This window comes from Pristis pectinata, chromosome 32, assembly GCF_009764475.1.
Source record: "Pristis pectinata isolate sPriPec2 chromosome 32, sPriPec2.1.pri, whole genome shotgun sequence".
Classification (NCBI taxonomy): Eukaryota; Metazoa; Chordata; class Chondrichthyes; order Rhinopristiformes; family Pristidae; genus Pristis; species Pristis pectinata.
The window spans coordinates 15574991-15594919 of NC_067436.1; the positions used below are offsets into that span (position 1 = coordinate 15574991).

General features: G+C 37.7%; 1 protein-coding gene across 1 annotated transcript in view; it reads right to left on the reverse strand.

Annotated features, from left to right (window-relative positions):
- Nucleotides 1-3985: 3985 nt before the first annotated feature.
- Nucleotides 3986-19929, reverse strand: part of terb2 (telomere repeat binding bouquet formation protein 2) — a 31328-nt gene continuing 15384 nt past the window's right edge. Inside the window, exons 6-8 of the mRNA XM_052042384.1 lie at nucleotides 9485-9594; nucleotides 8475-8563; nucleotides 3986-4220 (exon numbers count right to left, since the gene is read on the reverse strand). Coding sequence (XP_051898344.1) covers nucleotides 4060-4220; nucleotides 8475-8563; nucleotides 9485-9594 — 360 coding nt within the window. The 3' untranslated portion in view covers nucleotides 3986-4059. The remainder of the gene's footprint in view (nucleotides 4221-8474; nucleotides 8564-9484; nucleotides 9595-19929) is intronic.

Below are 19929 nucleotides of genomic sequence, written 5' to 3' on the forward strand. Positions count from 1 at the left end.
CAACACAAAGAACATTCAGTTAAGCATGTCAACTTCTCCTTTGGGTTCCCTACTTTGTAAACTGCAAGATAGTTTTGCAATTATTAGTCCTTTCATCACTATGTAAACAGTCCTTGGATCAAGTTATTCACTCACAGAACTTGCATCATTCTGGGTGTAACTGGAAATTTTACATAAGAACTCAAGGTGTGTTCTAGAAGTTAGTCAAGGCCTTTCTTTTGGTTTCCTGGTGTTACCAAGTTTATTATTCTTTTGGTGATTATGAGGTGTTATTACACTTTTTAATCTATTGATTTTTATACCCGTCCTCTTTTTATCTAACCGTTAGGCTACATTCTCTGTTTGGAGACACAAGAAAACTGCAGATGCTGGAATCTGGGGCAACAAACAAGATGCTGGAGGAACTTGGCCCAAAAGGTTGACTGTCCATTTCCCTCCACAGATGCTGCCTGACCCACTGAGTTCCTCCAGCCTCTATCTGTTTTCAATTTGTGCTCTATTTGTTTTATTTCGAGTTATCAGTCACTATTATGGAGATAAAGGGGAATGGTTTGCAGAGGGAGGAGGTCTTTAACTGATTGAAAATGTCATATGATTATTACTGGGACCCAGCAATATCATCTATATCTCATTCCTATTACTGCCAGCTGAGGTTAAGAAGGGGACTAACAGATCTTTTCAGTATTATCTATCATTGTGTTAAGTATCTGATTTTGAGGGGTTTCAACCTGGAGAAAAGATAAGAGGACCCTAAGAAAAACCATAGCGTGTCCCCATTCTTGCTTCTTATTCACCTGTGAGTATCCAATGAATGTAGCATATGAATGTCGCTTGTCCAACACGATGATATCAGGCACTGAGTGCAGCAGAGAGCTTTAACCTGGTGCCTTGATGCTTGAGGGAGGAGAACAAGAGAGTGAGCTTTACTGGGCTATGGGCATTAATGGCAAGGCCAGCATTCATTGATCAAGGGCAAATGATCACTGTAGTCCCTCTGGTGCAGGTACTCATGCAGTGCTTTTGAGTAGGAAGTTCCAGGATTTAGTCTATTGAATAGTGAAGGAAGTGCAATACATTTCCAAGTTAGGATGGTATTTAACTTGGAGAAGGACCTGCAGAGGGCGGCATTCTCTCATGCCTGCTGTTCCTCTCCTTGGAGATCGAAGATGCAGGGTTGGGATGTACAATCAGAGTAGCAGAAGGTCATAGAGCCTTACAGCATGGAAACAGGCCCTTCAGCCCAACTCATCCATGCCAACTGTGTTGCCCAGTGAGCTGGTCTCATCTGCCCACGTTTGGCCCAGAGCCCTCTAAACCTTTCCTATCCATGTACTTATCAGATGGCTTTTAAATGTTGCTGATGTGCCCACCTCAGCCACTACTTCTGGCAGCTCATTCCTAATACTCACCACCCTTTGCGTGAAAAAGCTGCCCTCGATGTCTCTTTTAAATCTCTCACCTCTGATCTTAAACCTATGCCCTCTTGTTTTTAGCAACCCCTCCCAGGGGGGAAAAAAAATTATTTCACCCTGTCTATGCCCCTCATGATCTTATACACTTCAGGTCACCCCTTAATTTCCTACGTTCCAGGGAATAAAGTCCTAGTCTATGCAACCTCTCCAGGTGCCTGTGAAATATCTACACATGCATAGATGCAGGCTTTTGGTGTTCTGTAAAGGGATGTGGGAATCCAGAGCAAGGGTAGTAGTTGCTGCCCTTTAACCAAGTTGCTTTCTAGACCATTTTGGACAGCAATTGAGAGTCGACCACATTTCTGCCTGTTCATTTAGGCCAGAGCAGGTAAGGATGGTCGATTTCCTTCCTACATCAGGCACCTCCTGCCCCATCTGGAGTTCCCACATTGGCCTCATCAGCGATCTCAGAACCCACAAAACTAACTGGACTGGAAGCAAGTGACACTCGACCCCAAGCGAGCACCTAAGAACAACTACAAACAAAACACTCCAAATTACTGCATTAGAGAGCTGGTATCCTTTTCCCTCAGAGTCTAAATGTTTAATCCTAGAGGGCATGCATTTAAGGTGAGATGGGATAAGTTCACAGGAGATGTGTGGGGCAAGTTTTTTTAATCACACACAGAGAGTGGTGGGTGCCTGGAATGCGCTGTTAGGGGTATTAGTGGAAGTAAATACGATAGAGATGTTTAAAGAGGCTATTAGATAGGGATGTGCAGAGAATGGAGGGATGTGGATATTGTGTAGGCAGAAGGGATTAGTTTAGTCAGGCATTTAATTACTAGTTTAATTAGTTCGGCTCAACATCATGGGCTGAAGGGCCTGTTCCTGTGCTGTACTGTTCTATGTTCTATTAACCGTAAAATGCTCTTGCACATCTCAAGTTCATGAACAGAGTTCATATCTTTTTAATGACCTTCTACGTAGAGGAAGTTAAAGTATTCTGATTTTTCCCCGAGTCATTCTGGACCTTGAATAATACTGTTGGTGATAAAAAGTTACCCTTTGTAATCAATTGGTCAATGCATGTAAATACATAACAGCTCACCTACATGGCATCAGGAACTCAGTGATCAGCACTCTCATCAAGCTATGGGTTCGAACTCCAGTCCAGACACTTGAGCTCAAAGATATAAGCTAATCTTTCAATGCAGGATTGAGGGAGTGCTGCAGTTCAGAAGTGCCACCATGTTAAAGTCAGATTCCATTCGCCTGAGATGTAAATGATCCAAAGGCACTATTTTGAAAAATACGGAAGTTCTTTCCTGCACATTGGAATAACTGATTCAGATTACCTGACCATTTGCAGAAGCTTGCTGTGCATAAATTTGTTGTCAATATCCCCACATTACAGTAGTGCCTCCACTTCATTAGAAGTCACAGTTACACAGTCACAGTGCTTCTTAATGTGACAGGTTCACTGAACACTAATGAGATATCTCTTGACAGTAATCTGCTCTCTCCTAAAGAATGCAGGAATAAAGTTGCACAAGTACTGGTCAACAGTTGATATATACCGAGAAAATGCAAGATTATTTATAAAACATTATAAAAGGGCAGGCACGGTAGTGTAGTGGTTAGTGTAATGCTATTACAGTGCCAGCGACCCGGGTTCAATTCCGGCTGCTGTCTGTAGGAGTTTGTATGTTCTTCCTGTGAATGCGTGGGTTTCCTCCCACATTCCAAAGACGTACAGGTTAGGAAGTTGTGGGCATGCTATGTTGGCGCCAGAAGCATGGCGACACTTGCGGGCTGCCCCCAGAACACTCTACGCAAAAGATGCATTTCACTGTGTGTTTCGATGTACATGTGACTAATAAAGATATCTTATTTTAAAATATACTTGGATTGCCCTCTCATGGCTGCTCCTGCTCACTACAAATTTTGCAAATGCAAACTCAGTTGAGGAAGGGTCTCTGTTGACTGCCCATTTCCCTCTATAGATTCTGCCTGACTCGCTAAGTTCCTCCAGCATGTTGTGTATCACTCAATTATCAGCACAAGATGTTTTCCTCTGTATCTTATTTGAATGTAAGTTTAAACACATCTCCAAAACCCAATAACTGAGAAGCAAATTCTTAGTTTCATGTTTAACAATCAGCTAATCCCACACCCCCATCACACCCTCCTTCTACCTACAAAAACCTGACATAGATTCAAACCATGCAGTTAAAATAGTCACTAACAGATTCAATGATAATGTGATAGATTGTTTAAAATTACAAAAGGATAACTGAATAAATATGGAAAAAGAATAAGCACATAGGATGAGGACTATGTCTCCTTGTGAGTTACACAGAAACAGAGATGACTTCCAGGTTGCTTCTTCTATGTAATTCTACATGAAATCAAAAATGTGCATTTGATCTAATGTGAGAACACTTTATTTTTAATCCTAAATACAAATGTAAATATAAGAATTTTTGTTCAATTAACAACTAAACAGATGACACAGTAAACACAGATTTTGGTTAATCTTTGCATTTCTAGTATCAGTGAGTGAAGCACAATTCATTATGCCAAGCCTTAAATCATCACAGGTAGTGACTGAAATCCTTCCAACTGAGGCCGATTTCAGCTCTGTTTAATGTGTATGAATAAAAGTGGGGTTCCGTTTCTTGGATTTCAGAACTGAGAAGATGTTCCTTTCTCTTTGAATGCGACACACTGAATAATGTGTGCACCCAGGAATGAAGTCGTATAAATCCCCTGAATACTTCTTCAGTTCATCAATGGAGATAAAACCTATCAGAAGTAACAAAACAAATTAACACAGTTAAAACATAATTGTTCATCCACAAAGCCCTTTTAAATGGGTTGAGCACTTCTCTAACTACTTGCATTTTTTGGGCAAACTGTCCTGATAAATTGAGTAACTTTAAAAGTTTATAATATATAGCTGATTTTACTGAAGGAAACAATGACATTTCAAATAAAGCCAACTATATATACATAACTAAGTACAAAACGATTCAAGATCACAGAACAGCTCGATCGCTTAATTTGAATTTAGCTCACTTGTTTAAAGGATATGTATACAACAGTAACAATTCCTCAGCTGCTTTGTTTTGCAATAGTGTAAGTGTACTAAAAGACCTTTGGTAAAGCAGAGAGAAAAATACAGGCAACCCCCGTATTACAGGGGGAATCGGTTGCATTCCTAGAAAACAGCTCTCTCGAGATTTTTCGTAATGCGAAGCCTTGTCATCTGTGCATGTGTTAAGAAATTCAAGTTGGAAAAAAAAGTGTATTGACTTATTTACAATTTTTTCCCTGTGAGAGCGAATTTTATTCCATATCTCAAATTTCTGCGTAGTGATGTGTGAATTCTGTATGGGCGAACTTGCGTAATCTAAAGGGCTGTAATACAGGATTGCCTGTATTAACACTGCACTTTATACAGCAATCAAAGAAACAGGTTCCATCTGGAGTACACACTGGGACAAAAGGGCTATGTTATTCACATTCGGGACAATATGTTGATATCTATCAACTGCTTTAAACATGACTCCAACAGGGAGAGGGAGAGTATAAGAGAGGAATCTTCTTCTCAAACAGTCCCAAATTGAGAATGACTTGCTTGGGCACGAATCCCTTAATGGCTGCTACCATCTATCTCGATCTTGACAGAACGAGGTCGTCCCCCAATCCCTAAACCCTTCCCACTCTCTAAACCCTACCCACCCTCTCCCTGTAACCCACTCTCAGACCTCTCCCATTTCTTTCAGTCCCCCTCCTCTCACATCCTGTCAATCCTTTGCCCCTTCCATGACACCCTTCTTCCACTTCCCTGCAACACTCAAGACAATTAATATTCCAATGTTTCAACTCCTTGATAATAATCAAATAGTTAAATGTAAAATGGTCTTTACAGAGCTAAAAGCTTTAAGTAAACAAGAACAAGTATCACTATTCTTTCAAAATAAAACCAACAGGGACCATCTAGACGAGATACATCTCCCTTGGTTAGAAGCAAACATAAGATGGAGACAAACATGCTCAATGACCAAGTACCCACAGGCTTTAGGGTAGAGAATTTCAAACACTCACACTTTCCAAATGAAGAAATTTCTACTGATTTCAGTCCTAAATAACATCTTGAGAATGTCTAGGATCTGTTCATTTACAGATGTGAATAAGGTACAGTCTATGCATTTGTTCCCTAACACCTCCCTTTATAGAACCATAGAACAACACAGCACAATACAGGGCCTTCGGCCCACCATGTTGTGCCGACCTTTAAACCACGCCTAAGACTATCTAACCCCTTCCTCCCACATATCTCTCTATTTTAAATTCATCCATATGCTTACCTAACAATCTCTTGAACTTGACCAACGTATCAGCCTCCACCACCACCCCAAGCAGCGCATCCTATGCACCAACCACTCTCTGGGTGAAAAACCTCCTTCTGATATCTCCCTTGAACTTTCCACCCATTATCTTCCTAGTTGTACACTGTTATTGGACAGTCTGTGCTTTCATGAAATATGGGTAGCAGCAGCCGGAGTTCATCTCTTACTAAGTTTATCTCCTATGGATTTGAAATTCCATTTGCACCATAATTACAAATATGTTATTTCCCACAAAGGGTGAAATCAAAAACATTTGTCCAACACTTATAGCCAGTTTATGAACAATATACAAATCAAAAATATGAACATACATATTAGGAGCAGGAATAGCTCACTTGGTCCTTTAAATCTGCTCTGCCAATGAATTCAGGTCATGGCCGATCTGACTGTCACCTCAACTCCACCTTGCCACCTGCTCTGGTAATCTTTCATCCCCTTGCTTTTCATGAGCTCTACCTCTGCCTTGAAAAATTCAAAGACTCCACTTCCGCTGCTGTTTAAGGAATAGAGTTGCAAAGACTCATCACCCACTGAGAGAAATAACTTCACCACATTTGTCTTAAATAGGCAACCCCTTATTCTTCCAAAGAGGAAACACCCTCTTAATATCCATCCTTTTACCCAAGTACCCTCTCAGTTCTTCTGAACTCCAACACATTCCAGTTTAGCCTGTTGAACTTTTCCTCATGTGAACCTGTCCATTCCAGGTATCAATCAAGTACATTTTCTCTGAACTGCTTCCAAAGCATTGCCCTCGTTTCTTAAATATGGCAAATTATACTGTACACAGGACTTCAGATACACTCTCACCAATGGCCTATATTTGTGTAGAATAACCACCCCCACCCCCAATACTTTAGTATGCATTTTCCTGCACAATAAACGAGAATATTTTGTTAGCTTCCCTAATAATATGCTGTACCTACATACAATAAAACTCTGTTAATCTGCCCTTTTGGCCAGTCAAATTCAACAACTTTATGCAACTCACTTTCCCTGTTCATATCAGGAACAGCCAGTTTACCAGTAGGTTATCCAGCTGTAACATTCACTCAGTTCTTCTCCATATATTGATACTGCCTGAATTGTTCAGCACTTCCTAAAACAGTGCATTTCACAATTTTTACTTGTTCCTTTGTTTGTGCTCTCTCTCTCTACCCCCAGTAATCTATCAATCAGTAGGTTTCATCAACAGATCATCGCCATGGCAACCCTGGTCTTGCTCTATCAGATATATTCCCTTTATCCTATCCATTCACCCTCCCACCACTCCCCCTCCCCACCTTCTCTACAACCTAAACTTGTTTTCTCTCTTTCCCAGTTCTGACAAAGAGTCCCTGACCTTAAACATTAATTCTATTTCTATTCCATTGACATTGCCTGACGTGTTCAGTGATTCCAGCATTTTCTATTTTTATTTCATGTTTTAGAAAGTTGTGTAATGATAGCATAAAATAAACAGATTTTATCTGAGTTAGTCACATTCAAGGAGTTACAACACTCAAACCAGTTTTTCTTAAAAGTCAATGGCTGTGGGTTACAACACACTCAACTAGAACTCAATTAACTGAAGTTACCATAAGATTTAGGAGCAAAATTAGGCCATTCAGCCTATCGACTCTGCTCCACCATTCAATCATGGCTGATTTTATTTTCAACCCCATTCTCCCACCTTCTCCCCATAACCCTTAACCCCTTGCCCAATCAATAATTGGTTATATCAATAATTGATATCAATAAGCGCTAATTGTTTTTATTGAGCTACTGTAATTCCAATCACAACAAAAAGATACGCTCATCAGAAACAATGAAAATAAAATGTATGCCAAAAAAAAACAATACATCTAGGACCGAAGTTAAGGCACATCTCTGTACTTGGTTAGAATGTAGGACTTGCTAAGGGAGTAAATGAGGCAAACAGCAATGATGGACTAAAGCTGGATAAACATTCAAGAAGGACTTATTCCTTAGAAGGAAAAAAGCAGTTATGGCACAGGATTTCTAAATAAACCCCATATCAATGCAATTCAATGTAAAAGAGAAACAACTAAACATTTTATTTCTCAATATTATTCAACAACAATGGCAAAACTAAAAAATGAATTTGTTCACAAGATCAAGATTGCTGTACACCACACACACACACACACACACATACTTTAGAGCAACTGATTTATGAAGTTGTTAGAAAATGAGAAATAAAAGGAAAACATTACAATTACACATTGTGTCTTTCATCATTTAAATACCCTGAAGCACTTAAAACCTAAGGAATTGCTTTTAAAATATACCCACCGTGAGGAAATGCAGCAGACATCTTGCACTTGGCATGTCCAATAAATAGTGAGATAAATGGATTAGAAACCCATCTTTGGCAGTGTTGACTCAAATACTGGAAGAATTCTTCTGCATATTTTACAATATTGCAATGGAATCTTTTGCATCCGCTTAAGCTCATAATGCAATCAACAATGAATGCAGCATTCTGTGTACAACCCTCAAATATCATCATTGATTATGTGTTGCGTAAGTGAATGCAAAAGCTTCCAACACATAAGCAGAGGTGCTGAACCTCTCATTCTAAGACTAACCAAAATGAATGCATTTTATAATCAAAGAACTATAAATGTAATTAAATTCTTACCAGTGACCATGTTGTTTACAGGGTACATCTGTTGACTGTGACATGATGCAGCTTCAAATGGTGGTGCCTCAATGACTAAATTCTGGTTTCTGCTTTAAAAATATCATATATTTAACAAAAACATATGCAGCTTCCAACACTTGATTATAACCATGAGGTACCAATACACCAGTTAGGACATTTAGGTGTTATAGTGACTAACATCATGCAAGCTACCCATGTTAATGGTTACTTGTTTCACTTAATGTGAACCAACATACTTGGACTATGATTGTAACCGAAGAGCCCATGCACAAGGTTAATTAGAATATCTTAATGCGATGGGAATTCTATGTTAAATGTCTATCTGGAAACATTCTTCAAGAATATATAGGGTAAACTTTAATTTGGGGTGACTCTTTCTTTTAGAAAATGACTACATCAATGACCACGCTGCTCGACTATAGCGGCCATTTTCCAGAACAACATGCATTATCCAATTGCATTTTTACTTAATGAATCTAATGTTTTGGGGCATTTCAACTTTACCAGGTCAGGTTTAGATACATGGGCAATTGATCAGTTATGAAAGAGTCTCAGTCTGTTGGTGGCGCTCCATAGACTAAGTCATAATTTGGCTTTGGTCCAGGCACTTTTCAATCTATTATTTACCATCCTTTAAAAAGTCTTTTACAATACTGGCACAAGTTTAATCTTGATTTTTAACTGTGAAAATGACCACCAGATCTAAAGCCTCTGCTAATGGTAAAGGTAGTGGAGAACAACCTACTTTGGAAGCTATTTCTAATCTGGACAGAAAGTTTGATCGGAGCTTTGCCGAATTGAAGTCTATTTTAAAAGACTTTGAAGAAAAGCAAAATACTCCTATCCAAGAGAATGCCAAACAAAGGCAATTAATTGCTGAACTCGACCAAGCTGGTAAAGAGAGAGATGCCAAACTCCACTCATTTGAAAAAGCCTTAATTACGACCAAGCAAAACCTGGAAAAGCAACAAGAGAGGATCATCGACCTGGAAGGATGCAGCAGGAGGAAAAATTTAAGGATCATCAGTTTTCCAGAAAATACCGAGACTGGTGACCCTACGGAATTCTTCTCTAATCTTTTGGCCAATGTTTTTGGCTCCGAAATGTTCCCTCATCAGCCCATTTTGGATAGGGCTCACAGAGCATTAAGATCTAAACTTGCTCCAGATCAAAAACCTCGGCCAGTAATACTGAGATTCGATTTTGTCAGCGTCAAGGAGCTCCTGATTCGTACTGCTCATAGATGTAGAATGATTCAATGTAAACAATGGAAGTTTCGAATAGTTGAAGATTACACCCCAGAAGTTATGAAAGAAAGGCTGACCTACAAACCAGTTATGGCTCGTCTTTATCAAAGCAATTATCATCCAACATTATTATTCCCAGCAAGGCTGCAAATTACACTGCCTGATAAATCTCGTAAATGGTTTAAATCTATTCAAGAAGCCCAGAATTTTCTTTTGAATTAGCTTTTAATTTTAGAAGCTAAGAAATTGCAGAAGATACACAGTGTTTTTCCTTTGATTTACTAGCTACTTGTTTTATTATCTAATTAATTTTTAGATTTAAACCTTTCTTTTTTCTTCTTTTAATATTTTTAATGTCTTGTTTTAATAACAATTAAGAATTTAACAAAATAACGGATCATTTGCTTTCTTTTCAAAAAAATTATTAAACCGTATCTTTTAACTGTCGGCTGTTAACGCCCTTTGGCTCTGTTTCAATCTCACAACTATGTTGTGAGTTCGTTATCTCTGTTTGTATTATGTTGTCCATTTTAAGACAAAACATGGGTAGTTTATATATTTTTTCAATTTGGACTATTGCCACCAATAGAACAGGGGTTAGTTTAATTAGAGGGTAGCGTACTGGCTGTCTATTGGCCAGTTTTCGGGCTGTTGGGGGAGGGGGGTGGGGTTGTTTTTACGTTTTTTTTCTTCTGGGCTAAACTACACATTTTTCTAAATTGTCGTCACATCTGTCTCCTCTTTGAATTTTTTTTTTTACTTCTTCCTGTTGGTAAGACCTGGAAATATTAAGATTAACCCTTTACATACCATATTTTTTTAAATCTGTTAAAATGGATAAGACTATTAATTTTATTTCATGGAATGTTAATGGCTTAAATAATCCACTTAAACGTAAGAAGATTTTTAAAGTTTTTCATAGACTAAATGCTCAGGTTATTTTTGTTCAGGAGACTCACATCAGGAAGACAAATAATCAATGTTTTTTTAGATTTTGGAGGGGTCAACAGTTCCATTCGAATTCACAAGCAAAGGTGAAAGGAGCTTCTATTTTTATAGACTCCTCAATTTCGTTTGTTCATCATGAGACAATATCAGACCCAAATGGTAGATTTTTATTAATCACTGGTCTGCTTCATAATAAAAAAGTTGTTATGGTTAATGTTTATGCACCCAATGTAGATCACCCTGATTTTTTAAAAAAATCTATCTGCATTTTTTCCTAATTTAAATGAATACACTCTGATTATGGGTGGAGATTTTAACTGTTGTCTAAACCCTTCCATGGATAGATCTGTATCAAATCCTGCACTTTCAAACAAATCTCCTGTCTTTATTAATTCTTTTTTAGTTGAATCTGGAAGTTTAGATGCTTGGAGATTTCTACATCCATATGATAAAGAATTTTCATTCTTTTCTCATGTTTACCATAACTACTCGAGGATTGATTATTTTTTTATTGATGCTAGGTTAGCTCCACTTACTATGGACTGTAAGTATGATGCAATTGCCATTTCTGATCATGCACCATTGATTTTATCAATTAAATTACCAGATGTATCCTTTGATGTCAGACAATGGCGATTTAATCCTTCTCTATTACAAGACTCAGATTTCATCCAATTTATCAGAGAACAGATTTCATTTTTCTTTTTAACTAATTTTACTGAAAAAATTTCCAGTGGGATAATATGGGATACTTTTAAAGCATATATTCGTGGTCAAATTATTTCATATTCAGCTGGCTTGAAAAAATGAACTAATAATGAAATACGTATATTGGTTGACAAGATTAAAGAAATCGATAAAAAATATTCTGATACTCTGAATCTGGAGCTTTTTAAAAAGAGAACAGAACTCCAATTACAACATAGTTTATTATTAACATCTTCAATTGAAAATCTACTACTTAAAAACAAAAGTCAATTTTATATACATGGTGACAAATCCAGTAAATTATTGGCCAACCAATTGAAAGCTATTTTATCTAAACGTCAGATTAATAAAATTTGTAATCCAGATGGTACCTACACGATAGATCCTGTTCAAATCAACAAATCCTTTCAAGAGTTTTATTCTTCTTTATACCAATCAGAATCCCCTGAGGATCCTACATCAATGTATGAATTTTTAAGAGATCTGAAGATCCCCCAACTATCTTTAAATGAACGTTCTACATTAGATGCTCCCATTTCGGAGGAAGAAATAAAGAAAGTAATATTTTCAATGAACTCAGGTAAAGCCCTGGTTAGCCAACATTTTTAAAGATGCCCTATCAGTGGGTAAACTACCACAATCTTTCTATGAAGCAACTATTTCTTTAATTCTTAAAAAGGATAAAGATCCCACTGATTGTGCATCTTATAGACCTATTTCTTTATTAAATGTAGATTCAAAAATATTTTCCAAAATATTGGCCTTTAGACTGGAAAAGGTTCTCCCACAAATTATCTCTGAAGACCAGACAGGATTTATTCAGAATTGTTATTTACATTTTAATATCAGGAGATTAATGAATATTATTAATACCCCTTCATCCCAAAGTCCAGAATGTGTTGTTTCACTAGATGCTGAAAAGGCATTTGACAGAGTCAAATGGGAATATCTATTTACTACCCTTCAAAAATTTAATTTTAGCCCTAAATTTATATCTGCGATTAAAGTGATTTATTATACACCTATGGCTTCAATACTTACTAATAATCAAAGACCTCCTTTGTTTAGGCTTTTTCGAGGTACTAGACAAGGTTGCCCGTTAAGCCCTTTATTATTTGATATTGCTTTAGAACCCTTGGCTATTGCACTTTGGGACTCTTCAAATGTATGTGGCATTACTCACAGACAGATGATTCATAAGATATCTCTCTACGCCAATGACCTGTTACTTTATATTTCTAATCCAGATGAATCTATCCCCGCAGTACTATCACTACTAGATCAGTTTAGTGTTTTTTCTGGCTATAGATTAAATCTTAATAAGAGCGAACTTTTTCCATTGTATATGCAAACCCCAATTTATAGCCAATTACCTTTTAGATTGGTAACTGACTATTTTATGTATTTAGGTGTTAAAATTACCAAGAAACATAAGGACTTATTTAAAGCTAATCTATTGCCTTTAATCGACCATGTTAAACAATTATTTACTAAGTGGTCTCCACTGTCTTTATCATTGGTAGGCCGAATTAATGCAATTAAGATGAATATTTTACCAAAATTTTTATATTTATTTCAAGCGATTCCAACTTTTGTCCAGAAATCTTTTTTTTGACACTACTGATTCTAAAATTCTTTCATATATTTGGCACAATAAAAACCCAAGGTTAAGTAAGAAATATTTACAAAAATTAAAAAAGGATGGTGGCTTGGCCTTGCCTAACTTTAGATTATACTATTGGGCAATTAATATTAGATATTTAATTTTTTGGATACAAGATTCTGATGTAATTCAATGCCCCAAATGGGTACACCTTGAGCACCAATCAGTTCTTGACTTTTCATTAGCTTCTATTTTAGGTGCTTCAATCCCTTTTGCACTTACCAAGTTAAGTAAACATATGACTAACCCAATTGTTAAACATACAATACGAATATGGTTTCAATTTCGTAAATATTTTGGATTGAATAAATTTAATTTGTCAAGTCCCATTCAATCTAATTTTTTCTTTCATCCATCTAGAGCTGACTCAGCTTTTTCCGTATGGAAAAGGAAGGGAATCGTATGTTTTCGGGATCTAATCATTGATAGTTGTTTTTCATCTTTTGAACAATCGTCTAATAAATACAATTTGCCTAGATCACACTTTTTTCGATATTTGCAGATTAGAAATTTTTTAAAAACTACTATACCCTCTTTTCCGACCCCTGCAAAACTGAAACTACAGAAAAAATTTTAGGTCTTAATCCTTATCAGAAGGGCTTGATAGCAATAATTTATGATTTAATTTTGAAAATATGTCTAGAATCATCAGACAAAATTAAGAATGAATGGGAAAGTGAACTCCAGACATCTATACCTATAGAAACTTGGAAGAAAATTCTTTATTTAGTCAATACATCTTCAATGTGTGCCAGACACTCATTGATACAGTTTAAGGTAGTCCACAGGGCCCATATGTCCAAAGATAAGCTAGCTCGTTTTTATAACCATATAAATCCTATATGTGATAGAGGTAAATCGGATGTGGCTTCTTTGACACATATGTTTTGGTCCTGTCCTCTTCTGGAAAAATATTGGAAAGACATTTTTAACATTATTTCAAACGTATTGAAGATTGATTTACAACCTCACCCTATTACTGCAATTTTTGGAAAGACATTTTTAACATTATTTCAAACGTATTGAAGATTGATTTACAACCTCACCCTATTACTGCAATTTTTGGATTACCAAGGATAGAGTCTGGCCATTTATCTCCTTCCGCTAACCGTATGATTGCTTTTGTTACATTAATGGCCAAACGATCCATTTTGCTTAAATGGAAGGATCCAATACCCCCTACTACTTTTCAATGGTTTTCTCAAACTATATCATGTTTAAACTTGGAAAAAATTAGGAGTGGTACTGTTGATCCTTCGCTTAAATTTGAAGATATTTGGAGTCCATTTATTCAATATTTTCACATGATGTAGATCCCCTTTCAATAACTTTCCAACTTGAAGGAACGGATTCGACGACATAATATTGCCCTGTTTCTACTGAGAAATTTTAGCCCAGTTTTTTTTCTCTTTTTTTTGTTGTTTGTTTTTTTTTAAGAAGTTTTTTTTTGTTTAGTTTATATTGTTTATAATTTTTTTTATTGGTTTGGGTTTTTTTTAAATTTATATAATAAATCTTTTTCTTCCCTTTCTTTTATATTATATTCATTTACTAAGAGATCGTTGGATCTACAGATTTTTTTTTATATTTTATTGTTCTTTATGATTATATATGCTATGATTGTTATCCTGATCTCTTTGTATTACATGTATAAATATTGATGCTATATATCAATCTGTATTAATTTGAAAACTAATAAAAAGATTGAAAAAGAAAGAGTCTACCTTTTCATTTTTAAAGGAGGAATTGCCACAAAAGCAAGTTGAGACATTTTAAAGCCTAGTTGAGTATTACTGTCTTATCAGTCACAAGATCAGTGAAGAAAAGAAATATTTCATGCAACACATTGTGCAGGCACGTTCAGCCTGCATGTAAACCATGCCTACTTAAATAAACAGGAATATTATGAAATTTTTCAAGTACAAGGTTAATAACACAGTCCTTGTACAGTGCCTTTACCCCATATACTTCCACAGAGACATGTTGATCATATATGATCTGATGATCTAAATATCTTGCAGGCAGGCCCTGCTTCATGTGCTGAGTGTGACTCAACTGTTAAAGATCATCTGGTTGATACAGGAATGTTATGGTTAAAGAAGGGGTGATATTTTCTAAAATGTGCAGCACATTGCTAAAACATCAGTAACGTTCAAGGCCCATTAACCTGTGGATCATGTGAAGGAAAATGAGCCTTTCTGAGCTAAGGCCAGGTCCGGGAGGGATGGCGATCAGACACCCCAGCATGCGGAGACTGGGGTGCGTGTCGGGGTTTGGCTCCATTGGGCATTAGGAAATCAGAACAGGTTGACGATGGAGAGGAAGAAGTGAGTGAGATCAGGGTCTGTATGAAGCCGTAAGTGAAATAGGTGATTGGTGCTAACGTGGCAACAAAGGGTTGAGGGCTTGTGGGAAATCGAGGCCTCAAAGAAAACAATGGGAGAATGGATGATTGCTCATCGGCTGATCGCTCATCGGCTGATCAGAGGATCACAGATAAGAGCGGTGCTGTAGGCAGTTGATACTACAGGCGGGGATCAGAGCCCGAAGCATAGATGGCAAGATCAGGACTTAAGCTTAGCAGGTTTCCAACCTAGCACTGTGTTGTGAAAGCACAGTTATACCAGGTGTGGCCAATGATGGTCGATTCTAAAACCACATATATTAATTTCCCCAGCAACACTTGCCAGGAAGTTACCAGACAAATTTCTGGAGTGAAGCGAAAGAATCCAGAAACAGTCATAATCACACTTCACTTCATCTGAATTGCACTTACCGTCATGTAGCATGGAAGTACACAGTGCTACAGGAATGAACATTTCCCTGCCCCAGTAACTCATACAAAGATTTGTTACCACTGCACCTTCTCTTGTTGCTTACTCTAAATGTAGCAATTTAATTTCCCCCTCCGCCTGTCCTAACAAATATAGCTGAAAGATATATTGGTTCTCCTATAAGCGAAATCATGGGAGCCTTAACATTTCATATACCCATGCATCCAGTTCACTTCAAATTAAAACAATGAAGAAACTGCAACTGAAGTATCATGAGGAAAAGAAAGCTGATTACTGTCTGCGATGTGTCATAATTCTGAGATAACCCAGAAAACTAAATAACTACCAATCTAGAAAGGCTTTCATTGCAATTTGCCAATAAATGACCTCAAGAGTACATCTATATTCATAGATCGAGTGAACATTGAGTTCATAAAGGGACAGTCAACATTACCAGCTATTACTGCAAGATTATCAGAAGCAATGCTCAAGATAATCAGCATGTTCTTAATAAACTAATCCAAAACAAAGGTTTTGGGACTTTTTAAATATCTTTGCTGTAATAATAATAATAATAATAATGATAATAAATGCTCATAGTAAATGAAGATGCAATAATTCTAGGTGTATCAATGCCTATTTTATGAATTAAGCCAAAATTATACAATTCCATTAAAGGCAAACACTGCTGACAGTTAGGAAGAGCTCACAGGGAACTTCATTTTTTACCAGAAAATGGATTGCAGAACTATTTCTTGGCACTATTCCATAGAATAGCCTGTACTTTGCAATCCACAATTTCTATAATTTTAATTAAGGGATTATTTCAAAAGATCCTGAAAGTGGAATTACAAGTGTGAGGATTTCAATCTAATTTGGTACTTAAAGGCACAGGCGTTGTATCAGGCTCAATCCAGATGTTCAGCAGTCCAACACAGTTAAATACACTGAAAGGAGAATGGAAAATTGAGAACAATATTTGGAAGTGTTTGGAGGAAGAATGTATTTTTAAGTGTTATAGAAATAACAAAATGTTAGACTGCATTAGTGGCAGGATGGAGGAGGATAAACATTGAAATACAATGTCTGCCTGTTTGTTCTGTTAAAACAAAAGATCATTGAAATTGATGGATTTTGTAACACAAGTGCATCAAATAGAGATAAAAAATTAAACTGAAACAACAAACCTGTCACGACTATTGGAAGCATCTAATTCAACCTGCTCCACTCTCTTCTTTTCTGGACTCTGGCACACGTATCGTTTTTTTTTTGAAATCCCTTCTCCTTCATGTGGCTTTTATATTAAAAATTAAACCAATAAACAGTCACAATGCTACAGCAACAAAACCCATTTAGAGCTGACATATGATCATTTCAGTGCGTATAAATATGTGCATCTTCAAATCCCCATGTTTCTGTATACACACACAACTGTACATTTGATCTGCCTTCTTAGTGTGGTCCAAGATAACTGTAGTTTGGTAAATTATACCCCAGCAAATACAAAGTGTAACATACTTGTAGAAAGAATGAGAAACTAAACGCAACAGTGAAGGGACCAGATTGGGTTCATGGAAAATTTGATATCAAATCAAGGACGACAGCAGATTAAAACAAAAAGAAAACAGAGAATTCTGGACATACTCAAAAGGTTACTGCCAAGAACATTAACTCTGTTTTTCCCTCCACAAACTGAAACCGCTCTTGAATCAGATTTCCAGCACATTCAGTATTTGCTTTCGAACAACTGTATGTTTACGAAAAGCAAAATGTGATACTGGGATGTGGGAGAACTATACAAAAATTCAGCATTTCTTTTCAGCCAAAATGAGGTTTGATTAAGTATGAGAATCAGAACGTACAGCAGCTGACAAAATACAGTGAAACCCTGATAATCCAGCATCCTCGGGACTTTGGTGATGGTGGACTGGCAAATTTTCTAGACTACTGGCTATTACTCCTATTAGTACACCAATACAGTTAATTCACTTTTTTTTAAGATATTACACGGTAGCATAATAAATTTCCCAATGTTAGCTTGAAGAGTGCCAAGGAAACTAAACCCAGTGAGCTCAAGGAGAGTGATGAAAACATGGCTCCAGTAAGTTTAAAGGCTATCTTTAAGTTATCTTTATTAGTCACATCTATATCGAAACACACAGTGAAATGCATCTTTGCGTACAGTGTTCTGGGGGCAGCCCGCAAGTGTCGTCACGCTTCCGGCGCCAAGGCACTGCAGAAACAGGGCCCAGCGAGTTTGAGAGGAACGCAGCAGCAGAGCCCAGGCTAGTTTAAAAAGAACGTGGGAAATGGGGTACACGTGAGTTTAAAGGGAGCATGGAAATTAGGTCCGGTGAGTTTAAAGGATGCATGGGAATGACGCCCCAGTGAGCTTAAACAGGGCCTTGGTGAGTTTAAAGGGAGCATGAGAAATTAAGGCAGCACAGGAAGCAGAACCAAGTCAGTCATATGCTAGGATATCCAAACCATAGGGTAGTGGAATATCAGAGCTGTGCTGTATTTTAGATTTCCAGCATTTGGAATTTTTTTTTGTTTTTCGATGAAGTATTGTAGTTCAAATTTCAAGACCATCTTGCCATCAAATTAAGATATTATTAGTGTGTAATCACCAAATTATTTTTACAAGTCAATGAAGGCAATGTACCAATTCTGCTGTTGCTGATGTTACAAACCAGCATGTTTTGAGCTACTGGAGTTGTTTCAAGTCTATCCTGTTTAGCACATCCGTAGTGCTTACATGTGAACATGATAGAGGGTGTCCTTGGTGTGCAAACAGAATCTTGTCTCTACAGGGACTGTCTGATGGTCACTTCCACAGATGTTGACACATGCACAGATGAATCTACCACAGATCCATTGTGGCAGATCCATCAGGGGCAGTGATGAAGGGCAGCACTGTGGCACAGCAGGTAGAGTCACTGCCCCACAGCGCCAGAAACCTGGGCTCATTCCTGAATTTGGGTTCTATCTGTGTGGAATTTGCACATTGTCCCTGTATCTTTGTGTTTCCTCCAGTTGCTCCGGTTTCTTCCCACATCCCAAAGATGTGCTGGTTGGTAGGTTAATTGGCCACTGTAAATTGCCCACTGTGTGTAGGCGAGTGGTAGACTCTGAGGGAAGTTGATGAGAATGGAAGGAGAATAAAAAAATGGGATTAATGTAGGATTAGTTTAACTGTGTGGTTGATGGTCAGCGGGGACTCCGTGAGCGAAAGACCTGTTTCCATGCTGTATATAGAGAGTCAATAGAGAGAGAGACAGCACGGAAACAAGCCCTTCGGCCTATCAAGTCTGTGCCGACCATCAAATGCCCATTTTTTTAAACACTGACCTTAGTCTAATACATTCCCAAATGCATTAGCCTATTAGACTATTCCCACATTCTCTCTATTACTCTTTAGACTGCTGAGGAAGAGGTCAAATAAGTTTACCCCTTATGCTGGTTCATTTACTACCTGCTGCAGACCCAGTATGGCAGCCTTGCCCTTCAGGACTCCACTCATTTGTAGTGGTGCTATCCAGCCATTCTTGGTGAAAGGCATTGAAGTCGCACACCCAAAGTGCATCCTAAGCTCTTGCTACTTTCAGTGTTTCTTCCAAGTGTGGCTCAACATGGAGGAGCACTGATTCATCAGCTGAGAGAGAATGGAAGCTGGTAATCAGGGGGCCGCCCTGCCCATGTTTGATGTGATGCAATGAGGTTTCATGAGTTAATGCTGAAGAAGACGAGCGCTACTCCCTGCTGCCTGTATACCACTGTGCCACCACTTTGGATGGGTCTGTCCTGCTGGCGGGACAAGACATACTGAGGGATTGTGAAGGAGTCTGACAGATCATCTCCAAGGTATAATTCTGTAGTATAACAATGTCATGCTACTACTTGACTAGACTGTGGGACAGCTCTCTCACTCTAGACACCAGTCAAGAGATGTTTGTGAGGATGACTCTGCAGAGGCGAATGGGCTGGGAACAACTTAGCTGTGTCCAAATTTTCAGTGGTTCAAGAAGCTGGCTCAGCACCACCTTCTCTCAAAGGCAGTTAGCAATGGGCAGTAAATGCTAGCTTTGCCA